This window comes from Eschrichtius robustus, chromosome 6 (genome assembly GCF_028021215.1).
Source record: "Eschrichtius robustus isolate mEscRob2 chromosome 6, mEscRob2.pri, whole genome shotgun sequence".
Classification (NCBI taxonomy): domain Eukaryota; kingdom Metazoa; phylum Chordata; class Mammalia; order Artiodactyla; family Eschrichtiidae; genus Eschrichtius; species Eschrichtius robustus.
The window spans coordinates 62965083-62992952 of NC_090829.1; the positions used below are offsets into that span (position 1 = coordinate 62965083).

Here is a 27870-nt window from a genome sequence, read left to right on the forward strand (position 1 = left end):
ATACACTGATTTGGGAAGCACTACTGGGGGTTCAGTAACTTCAGTCTATTTTCCTCCTCCAAGGAAGGGGGTACAACCTCTTTCTCTCTTTTCCTAAAAAAGAAAAAAAAAAGACTATCCCAATTGGAGTCTAATAGCTAAGTACAGCATCCCTTCTGTTTCTGAGGTGGGCCAGCTCACCCCTCCACAGCTCCTCTATCTGAATGAACCTGGCCAGTGCAGACAATGACAAGCACACACACCCACAGCAGCCAAACAACTGAGTCCAAGCGGTCCTCAGGGTCCCTGGGAGCCAGGACTACAAGCACTGGGATCATTCCGTCGGCCTCACACAGTGGCTGTAATTTCTCCTCCTGGGGAGTATCCGCAAAACAAGTTAAGGACTGATTCCACAGCTTCCTGAAATCGAGAGGAAATCCAAAGAGACTATCCATCTTCCATCCTCCTATGAAAGCAAGACTAAAGACAACCTAAATATTCATGAATAGAAGACTTGTCACAACAGTATTCATTTGCATGGACTACTGCAATGCCATTAAAAAGAATGATCCTGGGGTGCTGGTAATTTCCATTTCTTCATCTGCGTGCTAGTTATGTGGATGTGCTCAGTTTGTGAAAATTAGTTGTACATCTGACATGTGCATGTTCTTCTATGTATATTATACGTCAATAAAATATTTTTAAAAGCATACAATAGACCTACTTGTATCGATATGGAATGTCCTTTAAAATACTAAGTGAAAAAAATAAAGGTGTAGAGGAGTAGAGGAGGTGTGGAGGTGTAGAGGAGTATGTATCACATGCTACCGTTTGTGTTTAAACCATAGTTAGATACAGATATAAATGTCTATATATAAACAGGTGCTTTGGAAGAATACACAAGCAGCTAAAAAGGCAATGGTTATGGGGGTGGAACTGGACGTCTACAGCGAGAGAGATTTATTTTTTTATCTTATATATTCTCTATTTTAATGTTACCATGCACATTTATTCATTTTACAATGACAAACTATAAACCGAGTAGCCGAAAACGTCCTTCTTTCTTCACTGAATGCCAGCCTGCTGCCTTGGGACAATTTGCTGCAATTTGGTCTATGAATCAGCACTCAGATACCTCAGATGGGGGAAGGCAGTGTGGTTTATCAGAAAGGTAATTAGTGGTGGTCTGCTATAGCAGAAAGTGAATGGATGTAATAAAACACATATTATTTGAACTAAGGAGTTTGTTTCCCATCTCCAGCCTTTCTAGCTGTGTGATCTCAGACAAGTTATTTAACCTCTCTGAGCCTCACTTACCCCATATGAACAATGAGGATACCAGTAACAGGGCTCTTAAGGACTTCCCTGGTGGCACAGTGGTTAAGAATCCACCTGCCAATGCAGGGAACACGGCCCTGGTCCGGGAAGATCCCACATGCCGCAGAGCAACTAAGTCCATGCGCCACAACTACTGAACCTGCGCTCTAGAGCCCGCGAGCCACAACTACTCAGCCCGCGTGCTGCAACTACTGAAGCCCACATGCCTAGAGCCCATGCTCCACAGCAAAGAGAAGCCACTGCAACGAGAAGCCCATGCACCGCAACGAAGAGTGGCCCCCGCTCGCCACAACTAGAGAAAGCCCACGCGCAGCAACAAAGACCCAACACAGCCAAAAATAAATAAATAAATAAATTTATTTTTTAAAAAGATTAATAATAAGGATTAACAATAATATGTGTGTCTGTAAAGTACCTAACATAGTACTTGAAGCCTAGCTGGCACTCAAGCATTAGTTTGGTTATCCTTTCCCCAGAAATAACTAAAACTATGACGAGTGCCTCATAGGCATCTCTAAAAGCTAGAAATGTAGGGGAAATACTCGCCTTGGGGGTTGCCTGGGACCTCTACTACAGGCTTAAAAGCCTTGCAGAGCAAGGCAATACAGGAGACTAGCTGAAATATAAAAGTACCAGGGACAAGCCTAATTTCGATGAATGCTACTTGATGCTCCCCCTTCATCCTACAAACACCAAGTGAACTTATAACAACTTTTTCAGAGCAATGTGAAGTTTGGGGAGATATGTCTGTGTAACAATTAAGACAAAAAAAAAATCCCTAAACCAGATAAGAAAAAAAAAAAAAGATTAAGGGATTAAGACCAGTTCTCTGGTAGATCTTGACAAAGTGATTTCCAGGGACAGACTGAGCTAGAAGAGTCAAAAACTAGGGACTCCAAAACTGCTATCAGCTCTAAGGAAGGGAGGCTTTTCACCTCACCACTGGATTCCACCTTAAAGATAAAGTAAATTACAGGTATCTCTTATGATTTGAACTGTTCTTATCCAAACCTAGGACTCGAAAGAGATATGGATAAATTTGAGATATCCCTTGTTACACCTCAAGCTCAGGCAACAAGTGCATTTGGATAAAACATTTTGCTGTCTGAACTTGCTATAACCAAAATCTTGCCATCCAAATCCATGAGCACATTAGGTTCAGACAGCAAGGAATTCTTACATGAAATGTTTGCTGTAAAACTGCGAAATCTTTAACCTGCTACAGCTGTCAAGCTGCCAGTGTCTAGGTGTGAATACTACAGAGCAAAGAAGCACACTAGTCTCACAGAGCTTTGAAACTTTCTAGGTCAGTGGCCTAAGGACTTGTCAAGTTCTTTCAAAATACAAAAAGAAAAACACTCAGAGAACAGCTACAATCCAAGGAAAATGTGGCACAGAATGAATCTGTCACCCCATCCTCAATAAAAGCCAGGAGCTGAGCCAACCTCACTTAGAATCAGCCTAAAGGAAGCAATCGAGGGGCTAAGCAAGGTCAGTGGAATGAACTGCCACCTCTGAAAAGAGACAAGATATAACTAAAGCACAAGTTTATTAACCATTGAAATTTTAGTATATAGCTAACTGATTATAAAGCACCACCAACAAGTGTTGTGAGGCTAGATTCACTGCTACCAGAATAATTATTTCCTGAAGGAGGAGTCTGAGATGACACTGAACAGATCAAAGAGCATTTCCTCAGCCTTTAAAAGTCACTTAGCTAACCTGACAATAAGTATTTGAGGTCTTTAGCATGACCATTCACATTTATGTGGTTCGAAGTACTTTATACTCAAGCTGCTAGTTACACTGCAACGTCATCTAAGGGAAAGAATTTTGATTTTTAATTATCTCCAAATACCAACTTCTTTGAATAAACCATTTCCTGGCATGAAAAAGGTTTTAAATTCTGGTCCCAGGTTTCCTCAAATGTTAAATGACAAAATCTTCACAATCTTCAAAGAACACTAGGTATCAACTAATTGTGAGATACTTTGAAAATATCAAAAGAAATCAAAACTTTGCTACCCTAAGGAAAGGCTATTAATTTTCAGAAAACAAGCAAACAAACCAAAAATCCCAATTAATTCCAATGGAAACATGTGTTATTACAGAGCTATTTTTGAAGTTATCATATTTATTAAGACCTCACTGACTAATCAATTATACAGTATGGCAATATACTTCGAAAAATCTCTATCTTTTGATTCAAGACCTCATCGACACTCATTCACTCAATAGATTTTAATTAAATGCCTTTATTGTGTGCCAGGTATGTGCTAGGAGCTGTAGCAAAATGAAAAATCTCATCATTGTCCTCAAAGATGATACATGTACAATTACATAAGGCAGGTTGTGTTATAAGTGACTAAAAAGTGCAATGAGTTCAGAAAAAAAGCACTTCCTGCAGGAAGCAATGTCTAAACCATAAGCTTGAAGACAGGATCAGGTTCCACCAAGGAGACAGGAAAATTAAACCTTCCAGACATAGTCTGAATGAAGAAACATAAGCACCTTTTCTCCACTTAAGTAGGTATAGAAAATTAAGAGTACCATTAAGTCTAACCATGTTTAAGGAAAAGCAGTATTTTGCTGTTTCTCTAGGAAGATTTTTTTCCCTATCTACACAATTGTTAAAGAATTTACAAATCCATTTCCCCAAATTTCTCAAAATAACTAAGTCCATAATATATTACACAAGTGTTACCTTGAAGAGCCACATCTGTCTCCCATAAAAATTTACAAAAAACAAATTATCATGGTGATATACATGTTATGCTTACATTTAAAGAGGATTTTATAAACAGCATGGTGTAGAAAAGAGAAAACCTGCTTTAGGAGGAGACAGACCTGGGTTTTGAAACTCAGCTCTTACTTACTAGCAGTGTGACCTTCGAAAAGTTCCTTCTCTGAAAGCCAGTTTCCTTATCTGTAAAAAGGGAGATAACTACCCTGTAAGCAACCCTGTGAGGTACAGAGAGAATATGTATAAAGCATGCTGCATAAAGAAGGTACTTAATCAATGTCCCCTTTAGTTACTTTAATGGGAAAGTAATAATTACTCATAACCTATTTCACAAGCTAGGATTTTACAACAAAGATAGATCATTTGATCAATATCATACTAGATCAAAATTAGAAAATAACTGACCCAGAGCCTCATGTATACCTTTATGCCACACTACTTTCAAACCATTACATTAGCCTGAAGGTACAGAAACTCTGTCTTTTAAACCACTGATGAGCATGGTACGAAAGCCATTGACTATGACATACTGTACCTTTTGGTTTGATTTCTCTTCCCTTGAATGGCTAAAACGTGTAAGCTAACACAAACCTGTCACAGTCCGCTGGCCATCACTTAGGTTATTCCACCACTTGTTAATCTAAAACAGAAGAAAAATTGCATTATCACCATATGGTAAATAATTTCAGGCTACGTAAATGAAAAGCAAGAAAGAAAATGCTTTGTGCATAAATGAAAGAGTCCTCGTCTATAAAAATCTCTACTGAACAACAGACATAACAAATATGTGGTAGAGTGGAAAACACAGGTGTTTTATAGTCAGACAGCCTGCATTCTCTACACAAAGACACTGATAAGCTCTGTGACCTCAAATTACTTCTAAACTTCAGTTTCCTGATACATAAAATGGAGACAGTAACAGATATCTAGCAGTACCGCTGTGAGGAATATCAATAACATAAAGTACCTAGCACACTATCAAGTGATTGTTCACCAAGACCCAATCTAGTTTTAAAATTCTAACCAAGAATATTTTCTACTAAAATTGCCTTTTTTTTTTTTTAAAGGTATAATACTAGATTGAGGTTTAGAAAAAGACAGAATCCTAATCTTTTAGGGACACACCCTGACATTTTTATAGATGATATATGCCTAGAATTTGCTTTATAGTAATCAGTGGCAGGAAGGGAAGGGAAAGAAGGGGAACTAGATGAAACAAAGTTGGCTATGTGTGAATAATTGTTGACATTGGATGATAGGGGTTCATTATACTATTCTCTTCACTCTTTTTACTTTACCTTTGAAATTTTCCATGATTAAAGTTTTTTAATTAAAAAAAAAACTATGTTCTAACTATGAAACTGAAAAAGGCTTTGTATACTAATACAGAAAGAAACCCAAGGTAAAGAAAAAAAGTTACAGATCAACATGTATTTGATTCATGCACAACAATGATTCCATTTTTGTAATTCAGTTGACCCTTGAACAGCAGGGGTTTGAACTGCACTGGACTTATATGCAGATTTTTTTCAAAAAATATGTACTACAATATACTACACCATTCACAGTTGGTGGAATCCACAGATGTGGGACCGCTGTTACAGAGGCCCAACTATAAAGTTACAGGCATATTTGCCACTGCGTGGAGGGTCAGCACCCCAACCCCTGAGTTGTTCAAGGTCAACAACAACTAAATGTGTGTGAACTCTCAGACCTTACTCACTGCATATGTAGTAGTGGGGCACAGGTTCCCAGGACTTTCACTTCCCATGTTATATTTATGTGTTATTTCAATTTTATTCAACGTGGATTTTACATTTTATCTCTTATCATTTAACTACTTTAAACAAATCCATCTTTGGATGAAGATTATGTATATTGCATGTGTCATTTTCACCATTCCAAGGAACAATTTGGGTAGCAAAACTTTATAGTGCAGAAGCCTGTAGCTTTCAAGGGATCCAGGACTGTGGAATAGGTCAGTGTTACTATCTTCTCAAACATATTGTACTGAATAAAAACCACTGCTCATTATTGCAGGTTTTACCTGCAAATATTACATCCATTGTTCTTCTGACATAAAGCTTCTCTAGAACTGGTAGGGCTCATGCTTCTTGTGTCTATGGGGAAACAAGGAGGAATGAATCCTTCTCCCTACTTAGAGGAAACTTCAACTATCATTAGGAAAAAGAAAACCCAAGGCTGCTTTCTCACTGGCCAGGAATAAGAAGTTCCTAGGAAGGAGAAAACTGAAGAGGATATCAACACTCTCTCCAAATTGGAAGAGCAGTGTGTCATAAAAAAATACGGAGATGCCTGAAAAATAAATGGACCTGGATCCACAAATTAGCCTATGGTCTCTCCTCAATAAGTACTGGCAAATGAAATAAAATATATGCTTTATCTAAAAGGCAACATTTTAAGAAAATCAGTTAGGTGGAAGGAAGGCCATCAACTTGCATATGAAATAATGAAAAGTTCTAAAAGCTCTATATTTGTACCCTTTTCTTGCATCTTGATCCCCTGAGCACAGTTAGAAAAAACATCAACAGTGGTTATTTATCAGAGATATATAAACATCATGTCACTGAGAAGCTTTTTAAAACCCACACAGTATCTCTACCTCTCAAGCATAAAACTCCCTGTGATTCTAATATGTACTCTAAAACAGTGGCCCTTAGTAGAGCTGGAAGAGGCTCCAAAACATTAATTTTTAACAACTATCTGTGGTGATTCTTGATATGTGGGTAGAGGGACAAACTTCTTGGAACACTGCTAAGTACAACGTTGCCAGACATACGAAACATTAATACTTACTACAATGAAATGACTCTAAAGAAGAATATTAACTGCAACGACTTCACATCTACTGATCTAATGTTGCCATTAACTAAAAACACTTCATAAATAACCAGACTTCAAAAACTGATCGACTAGAACAAAAAAAAGGCCATGTTTATCTTTACCTCCTTTCTGAAGTCTCCTTCCTTCTGTGGTCTTATGCTATCCAACCAATCAGCTTTTATACCATCAAAATAACTCTGGACCCTGGATTTCAGTGATTCATACTGCCAAATGGCAGCTGATCCAAATGCACAGCCTGTAAACTATATAAAACAAATATATAACAAAAAAATATTTTTTTTAATAGATCTACACATAGTTCCAAGGATGATATTTCATTTTCATTGCTTTTCATAAACATAAGGAACATCTGGCACACTGAAACTTACTAGGTGAAAAGAACACTTAATTGTTTCCCATTTTATTAACGTTACAGTACCCTGGGGCCTGTTTACAGTCAGAACTTTCCCAATAAAATTCAAAATATCAACTCAGTATCACTTGCATTGTTATACCAAATAAGAGACCCATGAGTTTCTTCTCCAGGGCTTACATAAATGAGCCATACTCTAACAGCAATTATTAAATTCATGTTCTATTGTAATCATGACCCCAGATCCTTTTGATCCCACTCCGCTTGTCTTTAAGGAGCCCAAATAGGACAAGTAGTATTGATACTTTAACACTACACCTGCAGCAAGGGAGGTAACTCCTAGTGACGTGAGCTCTTACCCCAACAGTAAAAAACAAAGGCTTTACAAGAGTCCTTATAGGATAAGGAGAAGGATAAAAGGCTGTTTCTTCTACAGGAGGAATCAAAGCACTTCTCTTGTATGTTTCACTACTTGTTCCTGTGTCTGATCTTCGAGGTTCAACCCTCCTGGGTGCTTTTCTGAATCCACATTTTTGCTGAATAAAAAAGTTAAACCTATAGGGGAAAATAACAGATTAGAAACAGAGCTGCATGGATGCGGGTTCGATCCTTGATTGGGGAACTAAGATCCCACATGCCTCGGGGCAACTAAGCCCACGCGCCACAACTACTGAGATCACGCACCTCAATGAGAGCCTGCGTGCTGCAAACTACAGAGTCCTCATGCTCTGGAGCCCGTGCAACACAACTATAGAGCCCACGCGCCCTGGGGCCCGCGTACCACAACTAGAGAGAGAAAACCCTCACGCCGCAACTAGTAAGAAGCCCAAGCGCAGCAACACAGACCAAATGTGGTAATGAAAGATCCTGCGTGCCTCAACGAAGATCCCGTGTGCTGCAACTAAGGCCCGATGCAGCCAAAAAAAAATAAGGAAAATAAATAGGAAGGAAGGAAGGAAGGGAGGAAGAAACAGAGCTGCATCTTGCAAGCATCAACCTCTACGAGCCTCCCCAACTGACGTGCATCATTACCATTTCAGTTTATTCTCACTACGCAGCCCCAAAGCCGCCAAGACTCCTACTCCCAGGTAGGATTCAGTCAAAACAATGAACTGTGCCCTTCAGGAAAAGGAGACACATAAACTATAGCAGCTTTACAGGGCATCTGTTTGGGCCGTTACTGTGTATCAATCAACAAAATAATTTGTATCCATCCCCCACACAGTCTGCAATCCTGTAAAAAGCTGGAGAACTACAAGTTGTGGTTTGAGTTAGCACAGAAGAGCTTTATTTTTTTTTTGAAGTTTGGCCAAACATTTAAATCAAATAATGATTTTCCTTTTATAAGTACTAACCATTACAAATTGGCGGATTTTCCCCACCTTGTCCCCTATTTACTTCACTACCAGTTTGGGGGACAATGAACTAGATGTTCTATAAAGGGTTTTCTTGTTTGAGTCCTTATAGCTTGACCTCCTCAAAACATCTGACACTACTGATCACACCTGTCAGTGCCTGTAAGGTTGCACTCCCTGCTCTTCAAACTTGCTTTCCTAACGGCTTCCCCCTTTCTCCTATCCCGTAAAGACAGATATGCTTAAAGGCTCTAATAGTTCCTTTACACATTCTCCATTCAAACTGAACCCATATAAATTTGTGAAGCATTTTTTTCTTTTGTAAAATGGTAATTTCCCCCAGGTAGACCATGTAGAGGCCCCTTCCTGTTTGTTCTCATTGTACTCTAATCATACTATATCCTTCTAGACTCATAAAACTCCTGTCTGCCAGTCAGACAGGTCTTCTCACCTTTGTAACCTGGGCCTTGAAACACTTTGGTTGAATAAAAGAAAAAGTTCATTTCTGTGGCCTGGATGACTTCTAAGCAGTAAATGATTCAAATATACGTCTCTAATCCCAGCCTCAATTTTCTTGTCTTGTATTTCCAACTATATATTGAATAATTCTACTTGGATATGCTCCCCATTGCTTTAAAACCAATATATTCAGAAGGGAATTCATCCCCCTCTACAAGCTCCATTTTCTGACTTCTTTATTCTTTCAGTGGGCCCACAGTTATCTTAATCACTAAGATTAAAAATCTAGAAGTAGGGGGCTTCCCTGATGGCGCAGTGGTTGAGAATCTGCCTGCCAGTGCAGGGGACACGGGTTCGAGCCCTGGTCTGGGAAGATCCCACATGCCACGGAGCAACTGAGCCCGTGAGCCACAACTACTGAGCCTGCGCGTCTGGAGCCTGTGCTCCGCAACAAGAGAGGCCGCGATAGTGAGTGGCCCCCGCTCGCCGCAACTAGAGAAAGCCCTCGCACAGAAACGAAGACCCAACACAGCCAAAAATAAACTAATTAATTAATTTTAAAAAAAAATCTAGAAGTCATTATGGAGTTCTCTCTCCTTAATTCTTACCATCTAATTTAAAACCAAATCTGTCAAATATTTTTTTCACTCCTAATCTAGTCCCGTACCCCATGCCTAAACTACAGCAACAGCTGACTTAAGTTCAAACATTTTAACATGTTTCATGTTCTTCTTTCCTCATATCACTCTTCCACAAACATTCAACACCTCCTCAAATGCCCTCAGAGGGCCAACATTCTCTCCCTAATTCCCACACAATCCCTTAGTTCATCCCTTTTGGCCTGGAATACTCTACCATTTCCTAACAGATCTCACTGCTTCTAATACTGCCCTACTCCAATTCATCCTCCACATTTTATTAAGCACAAATATATTATCATTCCCCTGCTTTAAATCCCACAGTAAATTTTTCATCACCCCACCAAACTCAGCAATGCTACTCCTTTGTTGCGGTACTTACTTCCCTTTAACTTTTTCATGCCCTTCAAAATTCAGTTCATTTATTTCCTCCTCCAGGAAGCCTTCCTAAACTCTCGCAGGCTGGGTGTCTCCTTTGTACTCCTAGAGTCCTAAAGCATCCTGTACGTACTCTTATACTTGTCTCATTTATTGCCTGTACCATAACTAGATTATCACTTCTGTATTCATTTTATCTCCACCATCAAGGCCAGTTCCTAATAAAGAAAGGATCAATAATTATGTTAGAAGAAAGAAGGGGTCAAGAATGATTATTGGTTTCATTCTGAATAACTGAAAGGAAGGTGGTACTATTCACCAAGACAAGGAAAATCAGAGGCACCAAAATAGGAAACTGGAAAATGAGAGACGAATAATTCCATCTTGGGCACTGTTTAAAATGCTTGCAATCACAGCAGCTCAGTTCTAACAGGTAAAAATTGGAACTTAAATTTCCATCAACAGGGGAAAGGATAAACTGTGTTATATTCATACAATGGTATAATACAGTGGTCCCTCAGTATCCATGGGAGACTGGGTCTAGGACCCCCTGCAGATACCAAATTCAGGATGCTGAAATCCCTTATATAAAATGGCATAATACAGTGACATTCCCCATCCACAGTTGGTTGAATCCACGGATGAGGAACCTGAAGATATAGAGGGCCAACTGTACTACTCAGTGAAAAACTACTGATCACACATCACGGATGAATCTCAAAAACACTGCTGAGTAAAAGAAGTCAAACACAAAAGAGCACATAATGTGTGTGATTCCATTAATGCATATCAAGCTGAAGAACAGGCAAAAATAATTCGTGGTGATCAAAATCAATAGTGGTGGACTTCCCTGGTGGCACAGTGGTTAAGAATCCACCTGCCAATGCAGGGGACATGGGTTCAAGCCCTGGTCCAGGAAGATCCCATATGCTGCGGAGCAACTAGGCCCGTGCACCCCAACTACTGAGCCCATGTTCTAGAGCCCGTGAGCCACAACTACTGAGCCCTCGTCCACAACTACTGAAGCCCGTGCACCCAGAGCCTGTGCTCTGCAACAAGAGAAGCCACCACAATGAGAAGCCCATGCACCACAACGAAGAGTAGCCCCTGCTCGCCATAACTAGAGAAAGCCCACGCGCAGCAACGAAGACCCAACGTAGCCAAAAATAAATTAATTAATTTTTTAAAAAATCAATAGTGGTTGCCTAAAGTGGGACTTGACTGGAAAGGGGCAAGAAGGAACTTGATGGAATGATGGGCAGTATCTTTATTTTTAGGTGATGGTTGCACAGGTGTATACATTTGTCAGAACTAATGGGCTGTATGCTTAATACTTATATGTTTTACTACATGTAAATTATATTGCAATGAAGTATTTTTAGCATTGGTAGAACACCCAGGTGATGTCTAGTAGGCATTTGGAAACATGAAACTCAGAAAAATGGTATAGCTACTATTACTATTACTCGCCTAAAATGCTCTGTCTTCAACACTGAGTCCACGCCACAGTTCAACTTCTCAAACATCACATGGTGAGGATGGGTGATGATGATAAAGTAATTCACCTTAAAACTTCTAATAATTTAGAATTTGTACTCACAAATAAGTGCTACTTCTTTCAACAAAATCTATTTTGGAAAGCAGTGCACTTAGTCAAACAATGCCAATGTTGCTCTGAATGGCTCTGAACTTCAGAACCTGTTCCCAGTCTTATGAATATCCTTTAGCAAGTAACTGTTGAATGGCTAATTGCAAATCTATTTCTAGTTCTTGTTCTGTTGCCTGCTTTTTCTGCAGAGGCTAGGAAAGATAAATATCTTCACTTTTCCAGTCTCTCCTATGGCTAGGGATGGCCATATTACAGAGTTCTGACAAAATGAGACTTAATTGTTTAGAAACCTCTTGAAAAGGTTTTGCTTATCTGATAAAAATGGAGGTATCACTAATGTCACATCCCTCCTACTTCCTTTTGCCTTGAAAAAGGACGCAATTTTCTAGAGACGGGGCAGTCATCTTGAATGCCAAGAGAAAGGCCAAGGGCTTCAGAAACTAACCTTAACATTTTTTGAGCCACTGAGCAAAGACAATAGCCACCTACCTCCAATCATTTCATGCTAAATACTCCTCTCGTTTCTTTAAGCAACACTTAACTTACAGCCAAACGCATTCTTAACTGATAACAGCTTTAAAAGTGGCAGATGTTAATCCTTTGCAATTGGATTTGATTTTTATTAAATATTCCAAAGTAATTTAGAGCTAGGTCTAGTAAATAAATTACAAGTAACACCACTTTGGGCCAAAAACCCCAAAGATGTGACATACAGTAATAGGAATACGTTTCCTTTAACTGTTTCCCTGTAAATGGTTACAAATTGTAACCCAGGGCCTCCCTGGTGGCAGCAGTGGTTAAGAATCCATCTGCCAATGCAGGGGGGACACGGGTTTGAGCCCTGGTCCGGGAAGATCCCACATGCCATGGAGCAACTAAGCCCGTGCGCCACAACTACTGAGCCTGTGCTCTAGAGCCCGCAAGCCACAACTACTGAGCCCGCGAGCCACAACTAGTGAAGCCCACGCGCCTAGAGCCCGTGCTCCGCAACAAGAGAAGCCACCGCAGTGAGAAGCCCGCGCGCCGCCATGAAGCAGACCCCGCTCGCCGCAACTAGAGAAAGCCTGCGCACGGCAACGAAGACCCAATGCAGCCAAAAATAAATAAATAAAATAAGTTAAAAAAAAAAATTGTAACCCAATGTTGTTGGTTTCTGGTATTCTTTTTTTTTTTTTTTTTGGCCACGTCTCGTTGCTTACAAGATCTCAGCTCCCCAACCAGGATTGAACCTGGGTCATGGCAGTGAGAACCTGGAATCCTAACCAGTAGGCCACATTTTTTTCTTTTTAGACCAAGAAATATGAAGGATGAGATTTCTTTATATCTCCAACAGCTTAATACTCCAGGATATGTACTCAATCAGTTCTTCTACAGCTCATCAACTCATTTACAATTCTGAAGCACAATGCTTGAAAAGGAATACAAATACACCAGGTTGGGAATCTGGATTTGACACAAAGCCAGACCTTTTGCCTAGAATAATATTTACCTTGAGAATCTCAACAGAAGTTAAGTGTGGAACTGAGGACACTAAGAACAAATTGGCCCCAGATGCAGTTCAGATGCAAAATACATGTTAGGAGTACATACACTGGGAATTAGAGTTAGACATACAGAACTTGTTGGATAGAATTAAGTACTATGACTTGGCTCACTGAACACCTATTCCTTTTACCTATGGTACATTCACATGCTGCAGGGACTGGAAAGCTAAAAACTATTTCCCAGGTATCCTTTTGGTTAGGATTCGAGATGTGATCAGGGCCTGCTAATCAGATACATCAGCACAACACATGAAATCAGAACTGAGTTAAGTGAGAAGGCAGCACATGAGGCATCAATTCTGCTAGTGAAAATAATGGTGGAGACAGCATAGTTCTTACTTTGGTTAGCAGATCCTGATCTGGTAGCAGCTTCCCCAGTTGTCTCATTTATTATTGCTTAAAAGAGTTGTTTAAAAGAAAAAGAATATCTGACAGTGACCTATGTGGCCCTATTTTCTATCGAGCCTTTTACAAAATAAGTTTGGCAAACCCTGTCCTAAACTGCTCGTTCATGAACCACTTTGAATAGCAGGAGCTACAGTCTAATCCCTCGTCCTTCCAACAATATTTCTACTTAAATTACAATGGTTATCTACAGGTTAATCCAATCTGACTAGAATTTTAAAAATAGGATTTGTAACCAAAGTATTCCAATACAAAAGTTTCACTACGACTGACAGTGAGCTTTTTTGGCTCATTCCTAGCATCCACACCTAAGGGTACCCTGGAATTTCCAGCCACTTGGTTTGGGGAGGCACACCAAGCTCCTGACTGGCTTAAGCCAACCTACACATCCCACATCCCTGGCAACTTTAAGGAATTCAAAGATGAACATGTATCCCAAGTTAGGCCAATCCAGTCCAGTGAAATTCAAATTTCAAGATTTTGTTTGTAATACTGGGGAAGAGAATCTTTTCTGCTGGACTTGAACCTAAAAGTATATAGCCCCAAGAGCTGCTGACAGCCATCTTACAACAAGGAGATAGCATACTGAGAGCATAAAGCCAACGTTTAGGAAGCAGAGCCAAGCCATGGAGGAAAACGGAGTCCTGGTGACAATCTGAAACACTGGATCTTGCCTCACCAGAAGCCAGGCTCACCTCTGGACTTTTTAACGGTATAAACCAATAAATTCCCCTAATTATTAAGGTCAATTAGAGCTGGGTTTTCTGTTGGTACAAGAATGCTTTTAGATGTAATAAGTACTTCATCACACATTATATGACAAGGTACATTCTCTGTCCTTAGGGAGCTTTTGTTTTACATTTCTTAAAAGTAAAACCAACCAGGAAAAGCATGATAAATGTCTCCAATTGCAAATGTTTGATATCATATTTAAAGGCCTAGGTTCTTAAGCTCTAACCATTCATATGGGTAGGTAATATGGAAAAATAAATGACCTGAAATAAGTCTGGAAAACAAAGGAAGCAACACAATAAAATGCATGGGGGTAGGATGGGAGGAAAGAGTCACAAGAGGTATATACCAACTCATGAGGACAGGCCTGCCTTTTTGCTCTGTGCTTTGGTCCTTCTGCCAATAACTAGTGATTTGTGAAAGCAATCTAACGTGCTCAAAGTGGGAAGATCTTATGAATGTTTGAGTTACCACCAACCACACAATTGTTATGGTTCCATTTTTTAATATCATCCCATAACTTTTAAATAGAAAAGTCATGCTGCAGGGACTGGAAAGCTAAAAACTATTTCCCAGGTATCCTTTTGGTTAGGATTCGAGATGTGATCAGGGCCTGCTAATCAGATACATCAGCACAACACATGAAATCAGAACTGAGTTAAGTGAGAAGGCAGCACATGAGGCATCAATTCTGCTAGTGAAAATAATGGTGGAGACAGCATAGTTCTTACTTTGGTTAGCAGATCCTGATCTGGTAGCAGCTTCCCCAGCTGTCTCATTTATTATTGCTTAAAAGAGTTGTTTAAAAAAAAAAGAACATCTGACAGTGATATTCTGTCAGATATATATTCTATATATCTGTTGCCTTAGTGGTGAGTGAGATAACACAGTCCAGTGAATTGTTTTCAACAGTGTGAGGATAAAGACAATGCCACTTAGATATCGTGCAAGTCAGCACTAATGTCTATGTCACTATAGATTTGTGTGAATAGACTGAGTAGAAATGGCCTAATGTGCAAATGGAGACAAGACGTGTCCAAGCACACACACAATAGACTCATCCCACTTAAAAGAAAATAGTTGTATTTAGGGGAAGGGGCATAAACTCTTGCATGCCACAATTATTTTCTTAAAACTCATCTTGAGTTAATACGTGGTGAATTAAACAGGGAAAATAATTGAATATACCTGATTTACTAATTTGTCAGGTATTTAACCTAAATATATCTTAAGATTGTTATCCCAATCTAAAAGATTTAAGCTCCGTGTAAGTGCTACAATCAACTATTTTCTTCTCTTAGCTAGTTCTATACAACTGACAAATTATGCAGGCTTCTTTCAGGCCTAAACTATTTTTCAACAGTGCTGCCAACAGTTTGATCATGGTAAAGTTTCTGAAAACCCTAAGTGAAATATTCTCCTTTTTCTGTAAAGAGCCAGACAATAAACATTTTAGTCTTCGTGAAGAACAACTTAAATCTCTGCGGCATATTGTTTCGTTTTGCAACCCTTTAAAAACATAGAAACCATTCTTGGCTGGTGGGCTGCCTTGGGCTTGCTACTGTTTGCAGAAATTTTGAGGAATATCACCACCTGCGGCTCTTGTAAGAAGAAAAAAAATGCAAATTCTCAGCCACACTTCAGGCCCATTACATCAAAATCACAAGGACTGAGCCCAGACCTCTGCTTTTTAACTGTATCCATGACTTCATTCCTCCACATACTAATTTTAGAACCACTAGAAGTGAAAGCAGACCTAATAAAGTTATATACAAGGAAACTCATGCTGCTTTCTAGAGGCAAGTAGACATATATTCTATTATATTTCAGGCTTACCTACAATCTCTTGTAATGTACAGTTTTCAGTGTCACCACAAAAAATGTCAATTTCAAACTTTGCATATAAATGAAAAACTCTAAAAAACTGTGATTCTAATCTTCAACAGCACATGATTTTTTTTCAAATGGCCTCATTAACCAAGTTGTTAGTTCTTTTCCTTTCCCTTCCTAACACATATCTTGAATATTTAACACCTGTTGCTTCCTAATAACTGTATTCACTTTTCCTCTCCCTCAAACCATGCAATTTCGACTGGGATTTGGAGTAAAGTGGAAATGGAATCAGGACCACTGAAATCAACCACCACCTCCACCTGACCTCATTCTCCATTTCCTCAGGAGTTTAAGATTAGTGCCTGAGGCCCCATGTTCCAGTGTATCATGAAATTAAGGTACAATATAAGCCAGTTTTCCACAAATCTCTAATCCTACACACATGCAGTGCTTGTTTAGAACTGCAGGTTCTTTACTCCCCGCCACCCCCTCCCCCCCAGCACCGGGCAAGATGACAGGAAGGACTGGTCTAGGGCCTGGGAAATGCAGTCTACAAACACTCCAGGTGATTTTAAAATTAAGGATGGCTCCACCATATTGAAGCCTCAATTATTTACCACTGGCTAATCCCCATACTGATAAACACTTAATGTTCCTTGCTACTATCAGTCAGGTGGATTCCAGGCACACATCTAACCAAGTCAGAAACTGGCAGAGCTGAAATTCTGTTAAAGAACAGGAAGAAATTTCAGAGCCAAATACACATCAGAATCTTAGTTCAGGGATTTCTCTCTTCTCTCAAATTTAGAGTTGAATTACTCTAATGCAAAAGCAGCAAATACTGATAGACCGTACTCTTCACACAACTTCTACTCGGGAAATATTGACTTTTCTTTCCAAGTCATCTAGAAACCAAATACTCCACTTCCCAATTTCTTTAACAGAAAAGCCTCTCCTACAACTCTGCAAGAGGCAAAGTGATGCCCTCCTCTGACTCCGTCTTCCCTTATAGAGTTCTCTAAACGATAAAGAAGGTAATTTGTAGTAAAACAAAGGTTTTATAAAGACTGACAGAATAAAATCTCAGCCCTGCCATTCTACCAGCTGTGTTAATTCTTTACTTGCTCGCGTGGTGATTATGAGGCGTGGTGCGCAATCAGCCCTCACAGACTACTTCTTCCCGACACGTCCCTCCGGATAGGAAAGGGGCCACCGCGGGCTCACGGAGAGCTGGGCCGGGGCTGGTCACTGTGCACCCGGGCAGGGTGGCGCGGCGAGAAGCAAAGATTGGACGGAGGCGAGGGGTAAAGGGGAAGGGAGAGAGGAGGGGCTGGTGAGAAGAGAGGGTGAGCCGGGGGGAGCATAAGAGACCCGCACGGCCTCCGCCCCTGAGGATGCGCTGCCGGAGCCGAGAGCACGAGAGGCGAGAAGCCCCGAGAGGCCACCATTACCTGCGCCCGAGCAGCCGCGGCTGGACCAGGGCCGCAGTGAGCTCCTCGCAGCTGCGGCCGCCCGCCGGCGGAGCCCACGCCTGACCACAACCCCAGCCTCTCTGCGCCAAGCCTCGCCACGCCATCTTCCCAACCTCTGCCCCACCATGGCCCGACTTACCAACCCCTGCCCGGAACCACTTCCGGGGCGAAAGGAAGAACCATAGAGTGCCGAGGGGCAGCCTAGCGCGCCCCCGTGCGGCCGATTCCCAGGCCGGACCAACCGGAGGGAGAGGGACCCGCCGGCCGGCAGCAGTCCGGCCGGCAGCAGTTCTCCCAGCAGCGCCCAGCCTGGACCTCGGAGGGGCGTGCGAAAGCCGCCAGGCCTCCATCCTACTGACCCAAAGGAAAAAGAGGGGGGGAAACGAATTTACTGAATGATGCCATGTACCTTTACCTAAGTTAGTGTTTAATCCTCGCAAAACGCTTAAGATAGATGTTATTACTGCTTTTTTTTTTTTTTTAAACCGTGGTTCTGAGGCCCAGAGAGAAGTGAGTGGAGGAACCAATATTACAACCCAGGTTTTCTTAAATTACTACTCTTTTTTCTCCCCACCATTTCACGTTATGATACACTGAAGAGGATGTGCCTTTAACAAAAAGTACAAGCGTGACGTGAAAATCTAGATTCTAGATAAAATTCAAACTTCATGATCAGCCCTTGCCTACCCGTCAGCTTTATTTCCTGCCACTCCATCCCTCCCTCTGACCCTAGCTGCAGTCATACTGAAACATACGCAGTTTCTGAAAGGCACTACTTTTCCAGTCCCTACTTCTCCCGAGTTCATATACCATCCTCACTGCCTGAAACACCTTTTCCCTTCTCTGCCTGCTAACCAATTTGTCCTCCAGACCAACTTGAATCGTCACCTCCTCTAGGAAGCTGTAGGAAAAAGTTTTCCTCCAACCTCTTAGGGTCCCTGGCCAGGTCTGAAAGGTAGTGACAAAGACATTAACAGGAGAAAAGCACACAAAGTTTATTGATTTTTTACATGTACATGGGAGTCTTTGCAAGAGAATGAAGACCAGAAGAAGTGACCAGAGCAGGAAGTTTTTATACCTTTTCTACAAAGAAACAATTTGTGAAGAATTGACAAGACAATGGGGCTTGGACTAGGAGTAGTCCAACTAGGGCTAGGTAGTCCTTATCTTCCTTAAGTAGGAAGATGAGAGTTAGGTTAACAAAGCTTGTTTGCAGATTACACCAGTGTCTCTTGTTGAACAATAATCATATTAATAATTAGTATTCATAATAAGCAATATCGCAGCTGCAAAGAGCAAAGACCCTTTATTTAGGGTCTCAAGAACTGCAATTCAAAGACACAGATTAGGGTAAAACCAAAAGAGTGTTCCGGGGAAGAGAAGGAATCGGGCTTATAAAGGCAAAAGCCACAAGGTTGTTCAAGAATTAGAGGGTTCCCTGGTGGCCTAGCGTTTAGGATTCTGGGCTTTTACTGCCGTGGCCCGGGTTCAACCCCTGGTCAGGGAACTGAGATCCCACAAGCCACACGGCCAAAAAAAAAGAATTATGATGGACTCTCAGGCAATCCCTTAGGGCAATTTTCCTTAAGGGATAGGCTCTCACCAGTTATTCTAGGGTAAGGGTCAAATAAGTAGGTAGGCTGTCATGAGTTAATTTTAGGGTAAGTCGAATAATTATCTTGAGTTTCTGGAACACTGGATAGATATTCTGGATGCCGGTGTTAAGACAGTAAGTGGTCAAAAGGCCAGATTCCATCCAGGCTGAGATGTGCATAAGTCACACTTCCTCGGTGATCTCCCAGCTGTATTTTAGAGGGCTCTCTTAGCAACACCGACTCCATTTTGAGTTTACTTTTACACTGGTCTCTAGTCTTTGGGCTGATAAGAGTCTGTCTCCATGAAAGGAAACATTTATTTCCTGCCTTTAGAAAGAAAAGGGGGAGCTTTTTCTGCATTTACTGCTTCTTGATTGCCTTCAGCTCAAAATAACTTTTATGTTAAAGAGTCATACTTGGGGGTGACATTTTGGTTTCCTTTAAGGCTTTCCTCTTAGACCTTCACGCTGATTTAGATGACCTTCATCTGTGTTTTAATACTGCTTTATGCATATCAGTATAACACCACATTCATTCCATAAATACTTATTAAACACCTACAGTATGCCCAGCAATGTACTAGATCTGGGATATATTTTAGAAGACACTATCTCTGACCTCACAGAGATCCTACTCTACAGGGGAAGAAGGGACCAAGTAAATAAACAGGCAATTACAATACATTGGAAGAAGTGCTATGGTCAGAGAAGCAGAAGGCTCTCTGGGGGTTTAGAGGAGGGGGAAATAATGCAGTCAAGGGATAAGGAACGGGAGGCAGGGGAGAAGGCTTCCCAGAGAAACTGATGGTAGTTACCAGGAGAAGAGAAGGGCTGAAATGTTCTAGGTAGAGAAAGTAGCATTTGTGATGTCTTCCAGGGCATGACTTCTTTGAGAAACTAAAATAAATTAACTTTGGCTTTGTCATAGGTGTCAACTATGAGATTTGATTTTACCCTATTTGCAAGCTAATTAGTTTGGATGCTGGCAGAAAACAGGAGACTCCTGGGTCAGAAAGAAAAGACTTTATTACCCACAGCACAACAAGCATCATGTGCATCGTGTTTGCAGGGGCTCCCCTTGTTCTCCAAGCCCTACAGTAGCAATGCCATGGGCCAGATGGATGCTGAACATGCAGTGGTTTTGCATCTCAACTGAAGAACACTGAGCTTGGGGTATCTACCATTTTAATAGCATTTAAAAAGAAACAACAAGGGCAAAATGGAGTCACCTGTGCTAAGCCCCACATCAGCAAAACAAGACTTAATACGTAACCTAATTGCATTTTCAGCCTCTCCCAGGAATGCGACCTATAACCAGTCAATCTGGAATTACCTGGTCAGCACTAGTCAGGTAATCTGCCTGATAGACCCACAGCTTCCCCCAAATGAAGGTGACCTTGCCTGAAACAATCCACTCTTTTGCTAAAAGCTTTCTTTTTCCTCCCCCTTCTGCCTATAATAAGCTTCCATTTCGGACGGGTCCTGAGAGCTCCTTTCTAACTGCTAAGATGGGATACTGTCCAATTCATGAATCATTAAATAAAGATCTAATTGAGGTCTTCAAATTTACTCAGTTGAACAAAAGTGGTAAGCAAGCAAACAACCTTGAGATAAAGGCATTTTCTTCCAGAGCAAAGGGGCATATTTGCTTATAGCCTTGCATCTTAGTCTACTTGGGCTGCCATAAGAAAATACAATAGTCTGGGTGGGTTAAACAACAGAAATTTCTCTCACACAGTTCTGGAGGCTGGAAATCTGAGATCAAGGCACTAGCATGGTCAAGTTCTGGTGAGAGTTCTCTTCCTGGTTGCAGATGGCTGACTTACTGCTTTGTCTTCACATGGCAGAGAGACACAGCAAGCTCCCTGGTGTCTCTTCTTTTAAGGGCACTAATTCCATCATGGAGGCCCTACCTTATGACCTCATCTACACCTAATTATCTCCCAAAGTCCCCATCTCCAAATACCATCACATTGGGGATTAGAGCCTCAACATACGAATTTTAGGGGGGGTCACAATTCAGTCCATAACACCTTGGAAGATAGAGATTAGTACCACTTGACAGAGCAAGGGCATGCTTACTGCCCATTATAGAAGTTTCCAGTTCCCTAAACTCAGCATTCCTCTCCTATAATGCAACCCCCTCAGTGTGCAGGTGTCATTTAGCCTTCATTGCATTGTCCCTTGGGAATTGGAACCCAGGGAATCAACACAAAAATGTTGATATTCTGGCTAATGCTATTGCTCTAATAAGTTGTACTTCATCTTTGACCCAAGATTCTGTGTTTTCTACCAGCATCCATAAAACTGTGTCAGGCTAACTTGTTCAGAGCCCTCACAGTTCTTGATAGGGATATGTGAATTTGTCATTTCCTAGGGAGAGCTTCTCCAGCTGCTAACAAGAGTTTGGGTGTGGTCATACGGTTGATGGCTGAAGAGGAAGGAAGCTGGAAGTCACTAAAGATGAGAAAGCCTAGAAACTGAGAGTCCTGGATGTTGACTGGGCTACTCACATTAACTTGGTGTCACCAGGATGACAGCAGGACTTGGAGAGGAATCCTGAGACTTCAGTGAAAGAGAAGCAGTGACCAGAAGATTAATAGTGCTGAAGAACAGCTAGAAATAGAGGACAGAGTGTCAACAGAGGATAAATACAAGCTCCAGGTGATCTGTGGACAAGTGATCTGAAAGAATCATTAGGGCATGAGGAGGATGTGGTCCACCTCCAGAACCCAAGGATTCTGAAGTGGGGATGTGCTGGATGTTCTCTTCTTGCCCCTCCAGATCACTCCTGTATCCTGCTCCAGGCCCCTCAAGACTAACCTTTATTGACCAGATCAATGGGCTCCCCTGCCCTCTGGCTTTCGGCTGGACTCAGCCAATTGCAGGCACCAACAGAAGATTGGAGCATGGGAGGAGAAAGGCGCTTACTCCATCCACTCTCTTCCTCCTTGATCCACACGGGTTGGCGTCTGTGCTCTGTTGTGAAGCTCTCCTCATTGCTTTGAGTGAGGCTGCTATTTCTGGTGAGAACCTGAACTGACAGAGGAAGAACAAGCAGCCTCCACTCAAAGTCTGCGGCAGAAGCAGGGTCCTCAGGGGACAGCCAGGAGTCAGGATGAGTGGAAAGGATCTATGGAGGTGTGCTGACTATAATCCAGGGACAGGAGTATTAATTATTATTTGCCATTTATTGTGCACTTAGTATGTACCAGGTACTGTGATGGGTATTTTGCATGCATTGTCATATTTAATTTAATCTTAATATCAACCAAAAGAGTTAGCATTATTAGCTCCACATTGCAGGTGAGAAAACTGAGGCTATTGATAATCTGACACTTTGACTCATTTCTATGAATTCAGATAACTTCTACCTTGTCATTTTGATGATTAAATGACTTTGTATGTGTCAGGTGGCCAGGTGCACATTGTTGAAACTCAACATATAGTAGCAAGACAGCAGAAGCAAGAAGAACTACAATCCTGCAGCCTGTGGAACAAAAACCACATTCACAGAAATATAGACAAGAGGAAAAGGCAAAGGGCTATGTACCAGATGAAGGAACAAGATAAAAGCCCAGAAAAACAACTAAATGAAGTGGAGATAGGCAACCTTCCAGAAAAAGAATTCAGAATAATGATAGTGAAGATGATACAGGACATTGGAAAATGAATGGAGGCAAAGATCGAGAAGATGCAAGAAATGTTTAACAAAGACCTAGAAGAATTAAAGAACAAACACGTAGAAGAATTAAAGAACAAACAAACAGAGATGAACAATACAATAACTGAAATGAAAAATACACTAGAAGGATTCAATAGCAGAATAACTGAGGCAGAACGGATTAGTGACCTGGAAGACAGAATGGTGGAATTCACTGCCATGGAACAGAATAAAGAAAAAAGAATGAAAAGAAATGAAGACAGCCTAACAGACCTCTGGGACAACATTAAACGCAACAACATTCACATTATAGGGGTCCCAGAAGGAGAAGAGAGAGAGAAAGGACCAGAGAAAATATTTGAAGAGATTATAGTTGAAAACTTCCCTAACATGGGAAAGGAAATAGCCACCCAAGTCCAGGAAGCACAGAGAGTCCCAGGCAGAATAAACCCAAGGAGAAACACACTAAGACACATAGTAATCAAACTGACAAAAATTAAAGACAAAGAAAAATTATTGAAAGCAGCAAGGGAAAAATGACAAAAAACATACAAGGGAACTCCCATAAGGTTAACAGCTGATTTCTCAGCAGAAACTCTACAAGCCAGAAGGGAGTGGCATGATATACTTAAAGTGATGAAAGGGAAGAACCTACAACCAAGATTACCTGGCAAGCAGCTCATTCAGATTCAACGGAGAAATCAAAAGCTTTACAGACAAGCAAAAGCTAAGAGAATTCACCACCACCAAACCAGCTCTACAACAAATGCTAAAGGAAAGTCTCTAAGTGGGAAACACAAGAGAAGAAAAGGAACTACAGAAACAAACCCATAACAATTAAGAAAATGGTGAAAGGAACATACATATTGATAATTACCTTAAACGTGAATGGATTAAATGCTCCAACCAAAAGACGCAGGCTCACTGAATGGATACAAAAACAGGACCCATATATATGCTGTCTATAAGAGACCCACTTCAGACCTAGGGATACATACAGACTGAAAGTGAGGGGATGGAAAAAGATATTCCATGCAAATGGAAATCAAAAGAAAGCTGGAGTAGCAACACTTATATCAGATAAAATAGACTTTAAAATAAAGAATGTTACAAGAGACAAGGAAGGACACTACATAATGATCAAGGGATCAATCCAAGAAGAAGATATAACAATTATAAATATTTATGCACCCAACATAGGAGCACCTCAATACATAAGGCAACTGCTAACAGCTATAAAAGAGGAAGTCAACAGTAACACAATAATAGTGGGGGACTTTAACACCTCACTTACACCAATGGACAGATCATCCAAGCAGAAAATTAATAAGGAAACACAAGCTTTAAATGACACAATAGACCAGATAGATTTAATTGATATTTATAGGACATTCCATCCAAAAACAGCAGATTACACTTTCTTCTCAAGTGCACACAGAACATTCTCCAGGATAGATCACATCTTGGGTCACAAATCAAGCCTCAGTAAATTTAAGAAAATTGAAATCATATCAAGCATCTTTTCTGACCATAACGCTATGAGATTAGAAATAAATTACAGAGGAAAAAATGTAAAAAACACAAACACATGGAGGCTAAACAATACATTACTAAATAGCCAAGAGATCACTGAAGAAATCAAAGAGGAAATCAAAAAATACCTAGAGACAAATTACAACAAAAACACGACGATCCAAAACCTATGGGATGCAGCAAAAGCAGTTCTAAGAGGGACGTTTATAGCAATACAAGACTACATCAAGAAACAAGAAAAATCTCAAATAAACAATCTAACCTTACACCTAAAGGAATTAGAGAAAGAAGAATAAGCAAAACCAAAAGTTAGCAGAAGGAAAGAAATCATACAGATCAGAGCAGAAATAAATGAAATAGAAACAAAGAAAACAATAGCAAAGATCAATAAAACTAAAAACTGGTTCTTTGATAAGATAAACAAAACTGGGAAACCATTAGCCAGACTCATCAAGGAAAAGAGAGAGAGGACTCAAATCAATAAAATTAGAAGTGAAAAAGGAGAAGTTACAACAGACACCGCAGAAATACAAAGCATCCTAAGAGACTACTACAACCAACTCTATGCCAATAAAATGGACAACCTGGAAGAAATGGACAAATTCTTAGAAAGGTATAACCTTCCAAGACTGAACCAGGAGGAAATAGAAAATATGAACAGACCAATCACAAGTAATGAAATTGAAACTGTGATTAGGTCTTCCAACAAACAAAAGTCCAGGACCAGATGGCTTCACAGGTGAATTCTATCAAACATTTAGAGAAGAGCTAACACCCATCTTCTCAAACTCTTCCAAAAAACCACAGAGGAAGGAACACTCTCAAACTCATTCTATGAGGCCACCATCACCCTGATACCAAAACCAGATAAAGATACTACAGAAAAAAAAGAGGACTTCCCTGGTGGCGCAGTGGTTGGGAATCTGCCTGCCAATGCAGGGGACACGGGTTCGAGCCCTGGTCTGGGAAGATCCCACATGCCGTGGAGCGACTAAGCCCGTGAGCCACAACTACTGAGCCTGCGCGTCTGGAGCCTGTGCTCCACAATGGGAGAGGCCGCGACAGTGAGAGGCCCGCGCACCGTGATGAAGAGTGGCCTCCGCTTGCCACAACTAGAGAAAGCCCTCCCACAGAAAACGAAGGCCCAACACAGCCATAAATAAATAAATAAATAAATTTATATTAAAAAAAAAATTACAGACCAATATCACTGATGAATATAGATGCAAAAATCCTCAACAGAAAACTAGCAAACAGAATCCAACAACACATTAAAAGGTTCATACACCATGATCAAGTGGGATTTATCCCAGGGATGCAAGGATTCTTCAATATACACAAATCAATCAATGTGATACACCATATTAACAAATTGAAGCAGAAAAACCATATGATCATCTCAATAGATGCAGAAAAAGCTTTTGACAAAATTCAACACCCATTTATGATAACAACTCTCCAAAAAGTGGGCATAGAGGGAAGCTACCTCAACATAATAAAGGCCATATATGACAAACCCACAGCAAACATCATTCTCAATGGTGAAAAACTGAAAGCATCTCCTCTGAGATCAGGAACAAGACAAAGATGTCCACTCTTGCCACTGTTATTCAGCATAGCTTTGGAAGTCCTAGCCACAGCAATCAGAGAAGAAAAAGAAATAAAAGGAATACAAATCGGAAGAGAAGAAGTAAAGCTGTCACTGTTTGCAGATGAGAATCCTAAAGATGCCACCAGAAAACTACTACAGCTAATCAATGAATTTGGTAAAGTTGCAGGATACAAAATTAATGCACAGAAATCTCTTGCATTCCTATACACTAATGATGAAAAATCTGAAAGAGAAATCCATTTACCACTGCAACAAAAAGAATAAAATACCTAGGAATAAACCTACCTAGGGAGACAAAAGACCTGTATGCAGAAAACTATAAGACACTGATGAAAGAAATTAAAGATGATACAAACAGATGGAGAGATATACCATGTTCTTGGATTGGAAGAATCAATATTGTGAAAATGACTATACTACTCAAAGCAATCTACAGATTCAGTGCAATCCCTATCAAATTACCAATGGCATTTTTTATGGAACTAGAACAAAAAATCTTAAAATTTGTATGGAGACACAAAAGACCCCGAATAACCAAAGCAGTCTTGAGGGAAAAAAACGGAGCTGGAGGAATCAGGCTCACTGACTTCAGACTATACTACAAAGCTACAGTAATCAAGACAATATGGTACTGACACAAAAACAGAAATATAGATCAATGGAACAGGATAGAAAGCCCAAAGATAAACCCACGCACCTATGGTCAACTAATCTATGACAAAGGAGGCAAGGATATACAATGGAGAAAAGACAGCCTCTTCAAAAAGTGGTGCTGGGAAAACTAGAAAGCTACATCTAAAGGAATGAAATTAGAACACTCCCTAACACCATACACAAAAACAAACTCAAAATGGATTCGAGACCTAAATGTAAGACCGGACACTATAAAACTCTTAGAGGAAAACATAGGAAGAACACTCTTTGACATAAATCACAGCAAGATCTTTTTTGATCCACCTCCTTGAGTAATGGAAATAAAAACAAAAATAAACAAATGGGACCTAATGACACTTAAAAGCTTTTGCACAGCAAAGGAAACTACAAACAAGATGAAAAGACAACCCTCAGAATGGGAGAAAATATTTGCAAACGAATCAACGGACAAAGGATTAATCTCCAAAATATATAAACAGCTCTTGCAGGTCAATGTTAAAGAAACAAACAACCCAATCCAAAAAAGGGCAGAAGACCTAAATAGACATTTCTCCAAAGAAGACACACAGATGGCCAAGAAGCACATGAAAAACTGCTCAACATCACTAATTATTAGAGAAATGCAAATCAAGACGACAATGAGGTATCACCTCACACCAGTTAGAATGGGCATCATCAGAAAATCTACGAACAACAAATGCTGGAGAGGGTGTGGAGAAAAGGGAACCCTCTTGCACTGTTGGTGGGAATGTAAATTGATACAGCCACTATGGAGAACAGTATGGAGGTTCCTTAAAAAACTAAAAATAGAGCTACCATATGACACAGCAATCCCACTACTGGGCATATACCCAGAGAAAACCATAATTCAAAAAGACACATGCACCCCAATGTTCATTGCAGCACTATTTACAATAGCCAGGTCATGGAAGCAACCTAAATGGCCATTGACAGGCGAATGGATAAAGAAGATGTGGTACATATATACAATGGAATATTACTCAGCCATAAAATGGAACGAAGTTGGGTCATTTGTAGAGACGTGGATGGATCTAGAGACTGTCATACAGAGTGAAGTAAGTCAGAAAGAGAAAAACAAATATCGTATATT

General features: G+C 40.5%; 1 protein-coding gene across 2 annotated transcripts in view; it reads right to left on the minus strand.

Annotated features, from left to right (window-relative positions):
* The window catches only part of PARL (presenilin associated rhomboid like), a 63585-nt gene extending 45743 nt beyond the window's left edge, over positions 1-17842 (minus strand). For both annotated transcript variants that reach the window (XM_068545431.1, XM_068545430.1), the window contains exons 1-4: positions 17682-17842; positions 7637-7832; positions 7027-7167; positions 4652-4700 (exon numbers count right to left, since the gene is read on the minus strand). In XM_068545431.1, the coding sequence (XP_068401532.1) occupies positions 4652-4700; positions 7027-7167; positions 7637-7832; positions 17682-17806 (511 nt within the window). In that variant the 5' untranslated portion in view covers positions 17807-17842. The remainder of the gene's footprint in view (positions 1-4651; positions 4701-7026; positions 7168-7636; positions 7833-17681) is intronic.
* Positions 17843-27870: the final 10028 nt, after the last annotated feature.